We start from the raw sequence: 12,573 nt of genomic DNA on the forward strand, positions 1-12,573 counted from the left end.
AGTACACAGAGCAGAAGAGTGGTTGCCTGGGGCTCAGTGCTTGAGGCAGGGGTGAAGTAGGGCAGGGGAGAGAGATTACAAAGAGAAATGAGAATACATTTGAGGTGGTGGATATATTTATAATGTTAATTATAATGTATATACATGTCAAACCTTATCAAATTGTACACTTTTAATATTTTATATGTCAACAAAGCTCTTATTAAACAAAAAAACAAAAGGAGATCCTACCTAACCAGAGTCCAGCTGGCTCGAGGAGACGTCACCATTTCCAGTGGGGTGTCATCGCTGATCTTGGGGGCAGTGCTGAGCGGCCGTGGCTCCAACACGTGCTCCACTAAGGTCCCATAGCAGCTAATGATGTAGAGGGATTCAACGACAACTTGTTTGGACTGGTCTACAAATGGAAAAACAGAACCTGGATGTGTGATATCGGCAGGGAAGGAGGACAGCATCATTTTTTACAAGTTACTGACCCTTCAGTCTGGTCCTGAGGCTGCTGAGAGAAAAAAAGAAGGCAAGAACTTTTTCACATGGTGCCTGTTCCTTGCCTAAAGCTTGTCTCTTTATAAGTAGAGGCTAAAGAATGTGAAAATCTCTATGCTATCAAAATATTTTTAAATCTTAAGCAATAAATTTCAAGAACTATGTATATAATACACACACACACACACACACACACACACACACACTCAAAATTCTAATATGCTGAAACAAATTTTACAGTCTACAGTATTTCCCTGCAATGTAATAACCTGGCCCAGATTACGAAAAATGAGTGATACCAGGTGGGACAGAAAGGACGGGCTGAAAGGGAAAACGCTGTGTGGACTAAGATTTAGTTACACCGGATGGACTAAACCAGCTCCACTGCATGAGAGGCTCTTTGTCTGCCTAAATCAGCCTAACTTCTCATCTACTTTCTCTGAGAAAACTTCTCCTTAACATTTCTGGATTAAAACAAACAAACAAATGAAAAACACATACGCCCTCCTTCCCAAATTCTCTTCCTCCTTTTCTCCCAGCGGGCTCACTGGCCCACATGCAAAATGAAGACCAGTCATACTTGGAGGCCAGGTGCTGAATATGGATCTAATCAAATGACTTTATAAGGAGTACACATGTCCTCACCACCAAAACAGGCTCGGTCCTCTATCTCGGGTTTTACAGTAAACCTAGGAGCGTATAAAATCACTCATGAATGCTGGGTGGGTCACCTTATCTCTAGGCCAGAGGAATCAATTACAGCTGATTTGAGAAAATGGCTAATGACCAGTCAGTGGGACATAAAGGAGTAGCAAGTTAAAAGGGTAATTAGAACAGAAGGGAGAAGCATTTGAAATCGAGCTTCACAGAGGGCTTTACCCAATAACAAAAAGTCAGTTCAACAGCATCATTAAAGCTAAGAAGGTAACAAAAAAATAAAGATGGGATAAGAAAATGGAAGGCTTGCATACATTACTGTATCCTCTCCCACTTAGGTAAAGAGCCTGCTGTGCCCGAGATCCCATTTCCAAGGAAAGGGTCACTGAAAGGCGGTAACAGGGGACAGGGCTGATGTCTGACCGCCAGTATTAAGCGCAAAGGAAAGCCATTTTGCCGAGAACAATGCGGCCCGTGGAACTCGTCGGAAAAGTACCTCACTTACCAACTCGGTTTGTGACCTACTTTAATAGCACTACAATGAGGGGAAATTTTCAACATTCAAAATTAAGCACTTGGTCCAAGAACGTAGGCATTCTTTGCTATACAGAAACAATAAGGAATCACAGACTACAACAGTAATTATACAAACATGTTAGGTATTGATCCTGGTGGTCAAAGCAGGGATTACAAAAAATTACTATATAAACTCAAAGGGAGGCTGGGAGCCATAAAAGATGACTCTTCTTTCTGAGCGGGAGTCTGTTTTTTTTATCTTTTAATTTATAAATAAGGCAGAGGTGTAGTTGATAATTTCTTAGGTAGAGATTTAGCATTAGAAAACCTGGGTTCAAACTCTGATACTATCACCCACTAATATTTCTTTTAACTAAAATATTTAAACTCACTGATCTCAAGTTCTTCATCTCTAAAATGGGGATAATGTTTTTCCTCTCCACACTCCAGGGACAATGGCATGAAATTAGCTTGAGAAAAATGTAAAAGCTACATATAATAGCATGGAATTAATAGCACTGAGTACACCTGTATATACAGTCACCAGCAAAGCAAAATAAAAACACTCAGTGGGCAATTTATCTCACATTTATAGTAAGAGGATAGCCCTTCAGAGTTGAGTAGCTGAGGAGAGACATGCTAATTGAGTGGGGGAAAAAAATTTCTAGAATATTGGGTTCAAGATTATTCAAAGAGAATTGCTATGAATTTTCCTTAAGAAATAAAAATTACAAACGGCAAGTTTAAGCTTCAGTGAAAATACATACCTTTTTCCCTTTTCAGGCCTGCATTATTTGCAAACCACGATCGGGATGTCCCAAACATTGCAGCCACGCAAAATTCTCCGCCCATTGATTTGCTGGGTGAAATTTGTGGAGGTGGTTTAACTTTGCTTAAAAAATAAAATGATAGTTTAAAAAAAAATTACCATGATGAAATCACAGTCCTCAAGATAATAACATTTCCTGTAAAATTCCACCCCTAAATATTCAAACCCTCCCATGTAGACATGCATTTTGCCTTAAGTATCACTGGTGGTGGGAGACTGTTTTGCAGTAAAAGCAAGACTAGTGCGAAGTTGAAGAGTATTATCAGAACAGCAACTTCTAAGACCAATAAACATTAATTTCTTCTTGAAAAATGTGCTGGCAAAATCCAAGTCAACTCATTTCAGATGGACAACACTTCCCTGGATATTTCAGAGTGGAACAACAGAACCAGCACAAACATCCCATAGTAATAAAATCGTTTTTAATATCTAAAATGTGGGATTGACAATACAGTTGAATGGAGACAGCATGTACGGAAGCACGAGATGGTACAGAATGAGACCCTGCAAATGCTCTCAGCCACACGGCTACATGTGGTTGGACAACGTCTGGGGAGCAGATCTAAGATCTAACACAATTAGTCACTCATCTTCCTATTTATTATTTATTCTTTCTTCATGGACTTGTGAAAATGATAGGTTTGCTTTCATTTTGTTTCTCAGGTTTGAGGACACATTAGATAGCTTCTGCTACATCACATAACTACCATGAGAAAGGATATTTTCTCTTTGTTTTCCCCAAATCAGCTTTCACCTTCTAATACCATCACCTTCTGGTATCAACCTTTCACCTTCTTTCAAATCCTGTATTTCTCTTCACTCTCGATTTGCCAAAGGCTACCCCAAAGTTCGCTTGGAATTTGGCCAAGCACCTTAGGTAAACGGTGGCATTATTTTCTCTGATTCATAGACCAGGAAACAGCCTCACTGTACCCTGGTCAAGACCAGAGCCCAGTCGGGGCCCAAGAATAACAGAGCTCTGATGTTCCTAATCTGCTAACCAGTCTCCAATGTCAAATAACATTATTCCTACCTTCTTCTGCTTACTATCCTTTATCTCTTTCTCTTTTAATGGAGTAGGGTTAGATGGAGAAAGACTGGTTTTTTGGAGTCAGGCAGAAACACAAACCTGAATCCCAGTGCTGTCCCTTTTCAGCCGTGTGGATTTTAAGTTATTTAACTGCTCAGAGCTGATTTTAAGGATTACTGTCTTATATTTGTTCTGAAACTGTGGTCCCTGGCTAGTAGTACTGAGAACTTACACATGCAGGTCTTCATCAGGCCACGCCCAGACCTACTGCATCTGACACTCTGGAGGTGGGGCATGACAATCTGGTTTTTAACAAAAGCCCTCAGCGAGAGGAGATTCTGGCACACCCTCAGGTTTAAGAACCACCCTGCTGTATCAGGTAAAGTGCATAAAGGACTCAGGGCAGGGCCTTCCTGCATCACAGCACTCAACCTGAACTACCTACTAGACAGCACAACAGCCTTCAACTAATTTTCAAAAAGATCAGACTTCAGGTGTCATGACACTTGAAATAGTCTCTCACATATTTTATTTCCTGAGCCTTCTGTTTTGATGCTTTCCCGCTAGCAGAAAGTCTGGGTCAGAGGCCTCTGACCAAATCCACAGCAGTGCACACTGCAGTACATGAAAAGGCCTCTTCTTTCTGTCCTTAAACACTCCGAGTCATTCATCATGAAGATCACATCCCTGCCTAAAATGCCAACACCTCTTACAGTCAGATTTCCACTGTTTTTTCTTTTTAAGTTTCTGTGAGAAAGTGAATCTGCTTCTACAGTTTCACATCTTCCTTGTTGCATTTGCTACAGCTGCAAAAACCTTTACAAAAACTGCGAAACTAACAGAAAAGAAGACTCCCCTCCATCTACACCTGGACAGACACACACCCTCCCTTGCTTTCTGGGAAACCAGCATCACAGTCTTCTTTCTGATGATGCTGCTCTCTGTTGTGCTAAGTTAGGACATAAATTTTCCTTCAAAGTCTCTACTTCCATCACTGAACTACTATCCGAGAGCTCTAAGCTCCTAATTAGCATCTTCTAAGAAGAGAGAAAAAACACTCTAGAATTTTTTTGAATGGTGTTTCAAATGTGTGACTAGGTTTTCACTAAAATCACCATCAACGAACAATAATACTACACAATGTACAAATAAGCTTCCTAGGGACAAATTCAAAGCTCTATGCAAATTACTTAATGCTATTTTTCTTTTTTAAATCAGTAAGCAACAAAATAGAAAAGTGAAAATCTCACTTCTTAAGAGAGACTATGGTGCATCTAAACAAGACTTAAAAATAATTGCCACTGGGCTGGTTAGCTACCTTTGTAACGTAATAATCCAGTTAGTCTTTGGCCAAGCAAACACGTATTTTGTATGTCTATTAGTTTACAGTCTAATCAGTCCATGTCAAAAGCTAAAGTCTCTTACACTTCTGTGATGTTACACATAACTAAGCTTCTGAACGTAAAAGTAAAAAACATCAACACAGTATTATTATACATAAACTCATTATTTCCTGCAAAGAATAAGTATCTCATGTTAAAAGTATTCTACAATTATGCAAAAATGATCACTTTAATTCTTCATTATTTCTTCTTTTTCTTCTGACAAGGCCTTCATAAATCACATGAATAAAAGTCTGTGTTTAATAAGTAATTAAAAGTTTGTATCCCTGAAACTAACTTACTACCTCCTGCACGACACAGTGCTATGTATTGGGTATTTAGCATATTAGGCGAACATATTCTTAACAAGTTATTTATGTCATCAATCTACATTTGGAATGACTCCGGTATTTAAGCAAAATAGAAACTGAAAATACGTGCATGTGTGTGCAAGACTTTCAGAAAAATAAAAAGGGAAAAATAACCTAAAGAAATGATTATTATTAATAAAGTATTTTCTATGTGAAATACCCAAAGGGAGAAAATTTAACTTTGATTCAATTTGCCCTCTATCCTAAATTTTAAAAAGACCGACTAGGAATGCTAGGTGGAAAAAGAACTGAACTTTTTCACAATGACCCAGAGTATTTCTATGGCAAATTAAACTTTTGTTGGCAGAAAGATAAAATATGAAAAAAAAACGATACATATTTGAGAGGAATAACGAGAAAAGTGTTAGCCTTGTCAATCATGTTCACTTAGAGATTGGTGACCCAACCACCTTAGGAAAGCATTCCAATACCAGCTTTTTGTCTTTTTTCCTCTCAGTATCTTCCCGAATTCTCTGAAAGAGACTTAATGAATTGCATTAGAAGTTTAAAAAGAATAGCTCTGGGTGTTTGGAAGCCTTCTCTTATTTATTTATTCACTTATTATTAAATTAGTAATTGATATAAAAAAATAAAATTTCAGTGTATATGCGTGTCCAGAAATGACTGTGTTGATGATAGTTATAAACCAGAACAAAACATGCTGGTAGCGCTGGGAGACTCCTCCCCCGAGAACTGCTTTTTACTCCTCTGAGCCCATCATAAACAACCCTGTGTTCAAAACTTAAAAGAAAAATTTGCCTTAATTTGTGAACAAAACATAAACGACAATGGAATGAGTTCAATTTTCACCGTATCAGTCAAAATAATGATAAAAAACATCACATTTACTAAATTTGATCTGAGACAATATAATCAAAAGTAAAATAAACGTAAAAAGAAAATAAAACAAAACAAACAAGTAAGGTGCTAAATTAAAACTCAGGGGTTTTAACATTTTTGTCATTTCTTCTGGGAGACTTAACCATCTAATCATAAAAGGAGAATCATTTTCAGTGCCATCAGACATTCTGGGGACATTAACACTATGATATCTTTAAAAGTATTTACAAAGAGTATTGAAGATACCCATTGGCTTTTTTCTGTATTATGTAATTCAGTCAGATAAACATACTGAATTTCTCTTGCCTGTTTTTTTTTTTCCTCCACACTCTACTGTAAGGGGGTGGGAGGTGGGGTGGGAAAGCAAAACTCTTACGATACTGGCTTTAAAATTATAGAAAAGTTATGTCCATCTAGATAATTTTACCACAACCTATAAAATGGGATGTAAGTGGTGAATCCATGGATGGCACGAAAAGCAACAGTGAGGTCTGGTGCCTCGTTCAGAAGGACAGAAACATGGAAAGAGCTAAACTGAGATAGAAGCACCGTTTTTTTCCTTCTCTAAAACATAAGGGTACAGTCAATATTGTAGCTTAAATGTTAGACACAATATTGATGTAAGAATTACAAGTGGTATTATGTCTTTGTGTTAAAGAAAAAAATTTTCTCTACGTTCCTCACTGTCATTAGGCTTTCGAAAGTAATTTAGAAGTTTCCTCTCACTCTCAACTTTATTTGCTAAAGGAAGAACTAAGAGGGAAACTGAAAGTATTTTATTTTAAATAAAGACATTAATAATATATTTAAAATTATTCTATCACAAATTATTCTTAAAGATCTAACAGATTAATGTAAACCTTGCAGATAAGAAAAGATTCTCCTCTCCATATAAATCTTTCCTTCTAAAAATGAAATTATAATATCTTTTAATATCCTCAGAAGAGCAATGAACTATTTATACATAGACTGCACACTCTCAGAGCTAATTAAAACTTCAAATATAATTCAGTATGTAAGTTTTAACTCTTCTTTAAAAATAACCTTATATAATACTGTACAGACAGGTTATAAGTAAGGGATATATTCAAAAGGACCACCTTTTGTCCACACTGTTGTGCACACGCGTTTTCTTTTGCTAAGCAGGTCAAAAACAGCAGTAATTTAAATACAATATTAGATGCAGATTAGGAACTCAATAAATACTTGTTATTTATAATACTGAAAGCAAAATTCATTTGTAAAATTTCACAATGGTTCTATCTCTTAAAATTTCTGTATTAGAAAGTATATCACATGTGTGATTCTTTTATATTATTTTATACTGTCATTCAAATTCAAAAATCCTGGAAGATACATAATTTCCAGAATGTATAAAATGACTAAAGGGTTGAAGACGGCTTGCATAGTTAACTTTCCAACAAGCTTATTTGGTTGTCGAACAAAAGACTCAACTGAAACTGCATGAATTTAAACAATTAAACCAGTTTATCAAACAATGAAGAATTGGCAGAAATTGTGATCTAGCAAAAGGAAAATCTTAGCTAAATATAAACATTTCAACTTGAAAGCAATAAAAAAAAAATCTGTGTGAAATTTATATAACATTTTAAGAGGAACTATAAAATTTTCATATTCTTCCAAAATACAAATACTACCCTACACTGGAAGTTCTATAAACTTAATGAAATAAATACATGTATTTAGTATAATGTTTCAAAGCAGTAAATAAAAACATTCTCAGGTTGAATGCTAAATATCATAGAAAAATAATTTTAAAAAACTCTTAAAACAAAGAAGCTCTTATAAACAAGAAAGAAATTGTCAAATTTATATTCATTTTGCTGCCTTAATTTGAGGTTTCATTAAGATCTTAATGGGAAAAGCATGCACCAACAGTAAAGGAACGTATTTTGAAGGAGGATCTTTTAAGCGAGTGTAAGTGACTAAAAACGAGTTTCTTGGGAGCTAACGACAGCATCAAACAAACCACAAAGCGGTCTTCTAAAAGACAGGCAATGATTTAAAAGTCTACTATATTTCATATATCCCTTTCTTTAATCTGGCTCTTTTAATCTTGTTTCAACCTCAAATCATTTCTGGTTGACAAGTGCTTTTGCTTAAATTTGAGGGGCACATGAGCTGTTGAAGGCATGGACTTTTCTTATTTCACATACAACATTTGTTATTCCATCTCCACTTCAATGCTAAAACTTCTATCTTTATTAACATACTAAAACTCTTTTCCTTGTACTGAGAATGAGAAATCTGTCCTAAGATGGAATTTAATTCTAAATTGAGACTACAAAGAAATGCTGTCATATGTTGAATCTGGCATTTAAAAAATCAACGGTTCACTATAATCTCCTGAGTAAGATCCATGTATCTTATGTGTTTTGGGAAGAAATTTTGTTAACGAAAAGAATAAAGATTAACTTTCAGGAAATCTTTACTCGTTTATACCCTGACTTTCTTTAGAACAGTTTCATAATCTGTGTTCTAATTTCGATGATGCATTTTAAAGAGGAAATTTTTATGATGATTTCCCACCCTTTTCTAATATGACAATGAAATTTTCAGATGTTCCTCTGGCAAATGAAAACTGAAATTAGTTTGTGTCAAATTATACTGTACCTTAAAGAACTATTTAAGTTTCTTTTTGTCCAAGAGAAAAAAGACTGAAGGTTTTTTCCTAGAATAATGGGACAGTATATGAGTAAGTTCCTCAGCAGTTACGAGAACTGCACACACACTCAGTACTTTTTAAAGTACTGTAACCATATTTATAAAATCGATGTAACTTAACATTAACCAAAACTTCCTTTTGGCTCACTCACTCTTAAAAGCAAAAAAATCAGGATCTAATTTAAATAAGTTTCTTTCAAAAATGGTTTATTTTCCCCTTAAACCTTCAATGTTAGTAGCAGCTAGCATTTACTGAGCACTTACTTTGTACCAGGCACTGTTCTCAGCAATTTATATTTTCAGTTCATTTAACCCTCACAACCAACCTATGAGGTAGGTGCTACTGGTAACTCTATTTAATAGAGATAAGGAAACCAAGAAACAGAAAGGTTTTAGAAAATTGCCCAAGGTCATCTAGATAGTATGTGAGCTGGGAATTAAGACCTGGACAGTCTGACTCTGGAGCCCTGACCCTTAACTATTATATTAAACACATTATACCAGGTTCTAAATACATTCTACTTCCCATCTTTACATGAAAGTAATAAATATACTCTGCTTCTTTTCTATGATCATCGTATCTAAGACTGACAAAGTTGTAGTTTTAGCACTCATACAATAATTTATTAAATAAGTTACAGCAAGTAGGTGCTAATAACTCAAAATTATAGATTATTTAGGAGCTTTTATGTGAAACACAAATTTCCTCTGGTAGCTCCTTAAATACCTAAACTATTCAAAACAGAACTGACTCTTGTTCCTTTGGTCCCAAATAAAATGCAATAAAAATTTATAGGGGAATTTTAGTATACCTTATATATATTTATATTTCAAAATGAATCATGCCTGCACATGTTCAGCATGACAAGTAGGGAGTCTATCACTATAATACTCAAAGCTTTAAACCTGGGGGTTAGCCTTGTCTTATAATATATACTAGCATTAGGAGAGAATTCTTCTAATTTCTTTTTTTTAAGTATTAATCTATGATTTCTTATGTGACTTCAAGAAATGAAGTGAAACCCAGAAAACAGATCTTTTAAGGTTTAACCACCAACACTCACGACCCAACCACAAATTCTTCCGTGATTAGGGGCATCTACCTGTGATCAGGCCATGCAACTGGAGACACAGGACACAACAGAGTTACGTTCTGAGAGAACAGCAAATGAATTAGGCATGCGGGACTGAACCGGGACTCACCATGGAGCTTTTATGGAAAAACACCCCGCTCCAAACAGATAAGGCCTTCATGGAAAAGGGGGGAAAATGCACAAAAAATTAGAGGAAAACTCATTGAACATTAACAAATACATGTAAATCATACTGTTATAGAGTATGAATAAAATAACTGAAAGAATTAGTAATCGTTTGCAATTCTGTCGCAGATCCTAACGAGTCTGATGAAACCAACGAACAGAATGACGTGCAGTAACAAGTCCCTTAATTTTCACAGGGTTGGAGATTTCAAAATGTTCTATTTCGCCCCCTTTTCTGGAGCACCCCTGTAGGGTCCCTAAGGTAAAATAAAGTAAATTTCACATCAGAGGCCCCTTACAACAAAGTCGAAGTTAAATGGAATTATTAGATGGAAAAGAGTGAGACCAGTAGCAACAGATGCGTGGTTGTGTGACACAAAATGTTTAAAACTCGTGAAAGAGGACTCAGTAAAAACTTCAATAAGCATCTCTTGCTGTTCACCAGTTGTAGTCTCAGAACCACAGAAAGTGCATATTTTCTAAATTGCTTCTTTACAGTAAGTTGAACTGCATATTGCTGGTCAAAGGACCTAACACTAAATACAAGTATTTAGTATGATATATTTCCATTAAGGGTCACGTTCCAGGAAATTAGCATTTCTCTTAATAGTGATACAGGTGGTTAACTTCCGCTACCTGGCCTATACTGGGTTAGGCTGGAATACAGGAAACTAAAGCCATAATTGCTTCTTTTAAATACAGCCGGGGATACAAAGCAGACTTCAGTGTTACACGTTTTTCTTCTCAATATTCTGTTCACAGCATTTAAGACATGCTATGCATATTTGCACAGAGATGACTGAGTGATTTAATTATATCCAAAACCAAATACTGTTGTAGCATCTGACACTTGTAAAGAAGACGTTAACAAATGGAGAAGGAAAGTGCACTGCATAACCTGGACATTTTCTTCTTCAAATCTGGTGTTAAGAACATTAAAAAAAAAATCCTGATAATTAGCATTGTTCTCCCAGTAAACTGAATATATTTGGCCACAAACTAAAACTTGAGGGAAATGTCTTCACAACACTGAGGACAATTCTGAGGACTAATACACAGAAGATACAAAGAAGGGAACAGAAAAGTAAGAAACGAATTAGAAGAAAGAGTGAGTTGGAAGACAAAGATATTGGAAAAGAAAAAAAGAAAAGAAACTTTAGAGAACGTCTCAATACAAGGCAAGGAAACCTCTCCCACACTTAACGATAAGACCACAACCAGACATACGTCATCATCCACATTTAGGACAATGGATTTCAATTATTTTCTTGACTATGACCCACAGAAACATACAGCTGGCCATCTTTATCTGCAGGTTCCACATTTGTGGATTTAACCACTCACAGACCAACATTTTGGGGGAAAAAAATTCCAGAAAGTTTTAAAAAGCAAAACTTGAATTTGCTGCTCACCAACAGCTATTTATATGACAATTTACTATTCACAATGTGGAGAAGATTCAAAGTGTATGGGTGGATGTGCACAGGTTAGATGTGCAAATACCAGGCCATTTGTACAAGAGATTTGAAGACCCACAGATTGAGGGGAGAAGGTGTCCCGAAACCAACCTCCCCCAGATACAAAGGGACATCTGTATTTTAAGATGTAAGTTGGTATGTACGCAAACACACAAACTGAAACAAAAATTTAATGAACGTCTTTTCTGTCTATAATCAACCTTACCATTTTCTATTTCAATGTTTATAAAATGTTGAGATTTAGTTACAGTGAAGATTAATGCATATAACAGGGTAGGTCAGGGTGGGGCCTTAGATTCTGTATTTCTAACAAGCCCCTATAGAATGCTACAGCTGCTTGTCTGCAGAACCAGTAGCAAAATTACATTTTATTGTATTCTATTCCATTAATAAAAAAACAAGTTAGTCACAATCGCCTTCTCTGTTTACACTAATCACATCAGAAACAAAATGTTACTGGAGTTCTCCCTGTACTTTGACACTGATTTGAATAACTGAAATCATGTGAAGACTGCAACCTCTCAATAGCACAGTGATGCCATGAAGAAATGATCAATGAAAATGTATGGAAAGTTTGATACATTTCCACATGCCCATAAATGCCTCAAGAATGAAGCGGTTATTGTTGGCACCCACCACCCAACTTCCTGTCATTTTCTTCCTTGGGCAGACACCTGAATTCACCAAATACTTCAAATGGCTCTGACAGAGGCACTGTGCCTTGGGAGGTCTGGGCACAAGATAAAAGTTAATGTATATTGTATTGAAGCTGAGCCTCCGCATTCATCCCAAGTATCAGGATACAGCTGATTCACTGCAAAGAATTTGAAAGTTTTATCTTTGTCTTTGATGACTTAAAAGGCTTCTCTATTGACCCAACAAAAACAAACAAAATGAAACAAAACCTTGAAGTTTCTACATTTCAAAAGACAGCTGATGTTCCCACCTTTAGAGCCAGTAAATGCCTTTTTCCAAGTTTAGGTTCCCTTATGCATAAAAATGAAACATATTAACCAAACAAATTAAACACAAGTTTTGGG

General features: G+C 36.0%; 1 protein-coding gene across 14 annotated transcripts in view; it reads right to left on the reverse strand.

The window, feature by feature from the left end:
• BCAS3 (BCAS3 microtubule associated cell migration factor) overlaps positions 1-12,573 on the reverse strand; it is a 482,840-nt gene that overhangs the window by 273,488 nt on the left and 196,779 nt on the right. For 10 of the 14 annotated variants that reach the window (XM_031467999.2, XM_031468001.2, XM_031467994.2 and 7 more), the window contains 3 exons: positions 10,000-10,044; positions 2,427-2,551; positions 232-397 (listed from right to left, as the gene is read on the reverse strand). In XM_031467999.2, coding sequence (XP_031323859.1) covers positions 232-397; positions 2,427-2,551; positions 10,000-10,044 — 336 coding nt within the window. The remainder of the gene's footprint in view (positions 1-231; positions 398-2,426; positions 2,552-9,999; positions 10,045-12,573) is intronic. The other 4 variants (XM_031467998.2, XM_031467997.2, XM_031468006.2 and 1 more) reach the window with 1 other exon arrangement.

This window comes from Camelus dromedarius, chromosome 16, assembly GCF_036321535.1.
Source record: "Camelus dromedarius isolate mCamDro1 chromosome 16, mCamDro1.pat, whole genome shotgun sequence".
NCBI lineage: Eukaryota > Metazoa > Chordata > Mammalia > Artiodactyla > Camelidae > Camelus > Camelus dromedarius.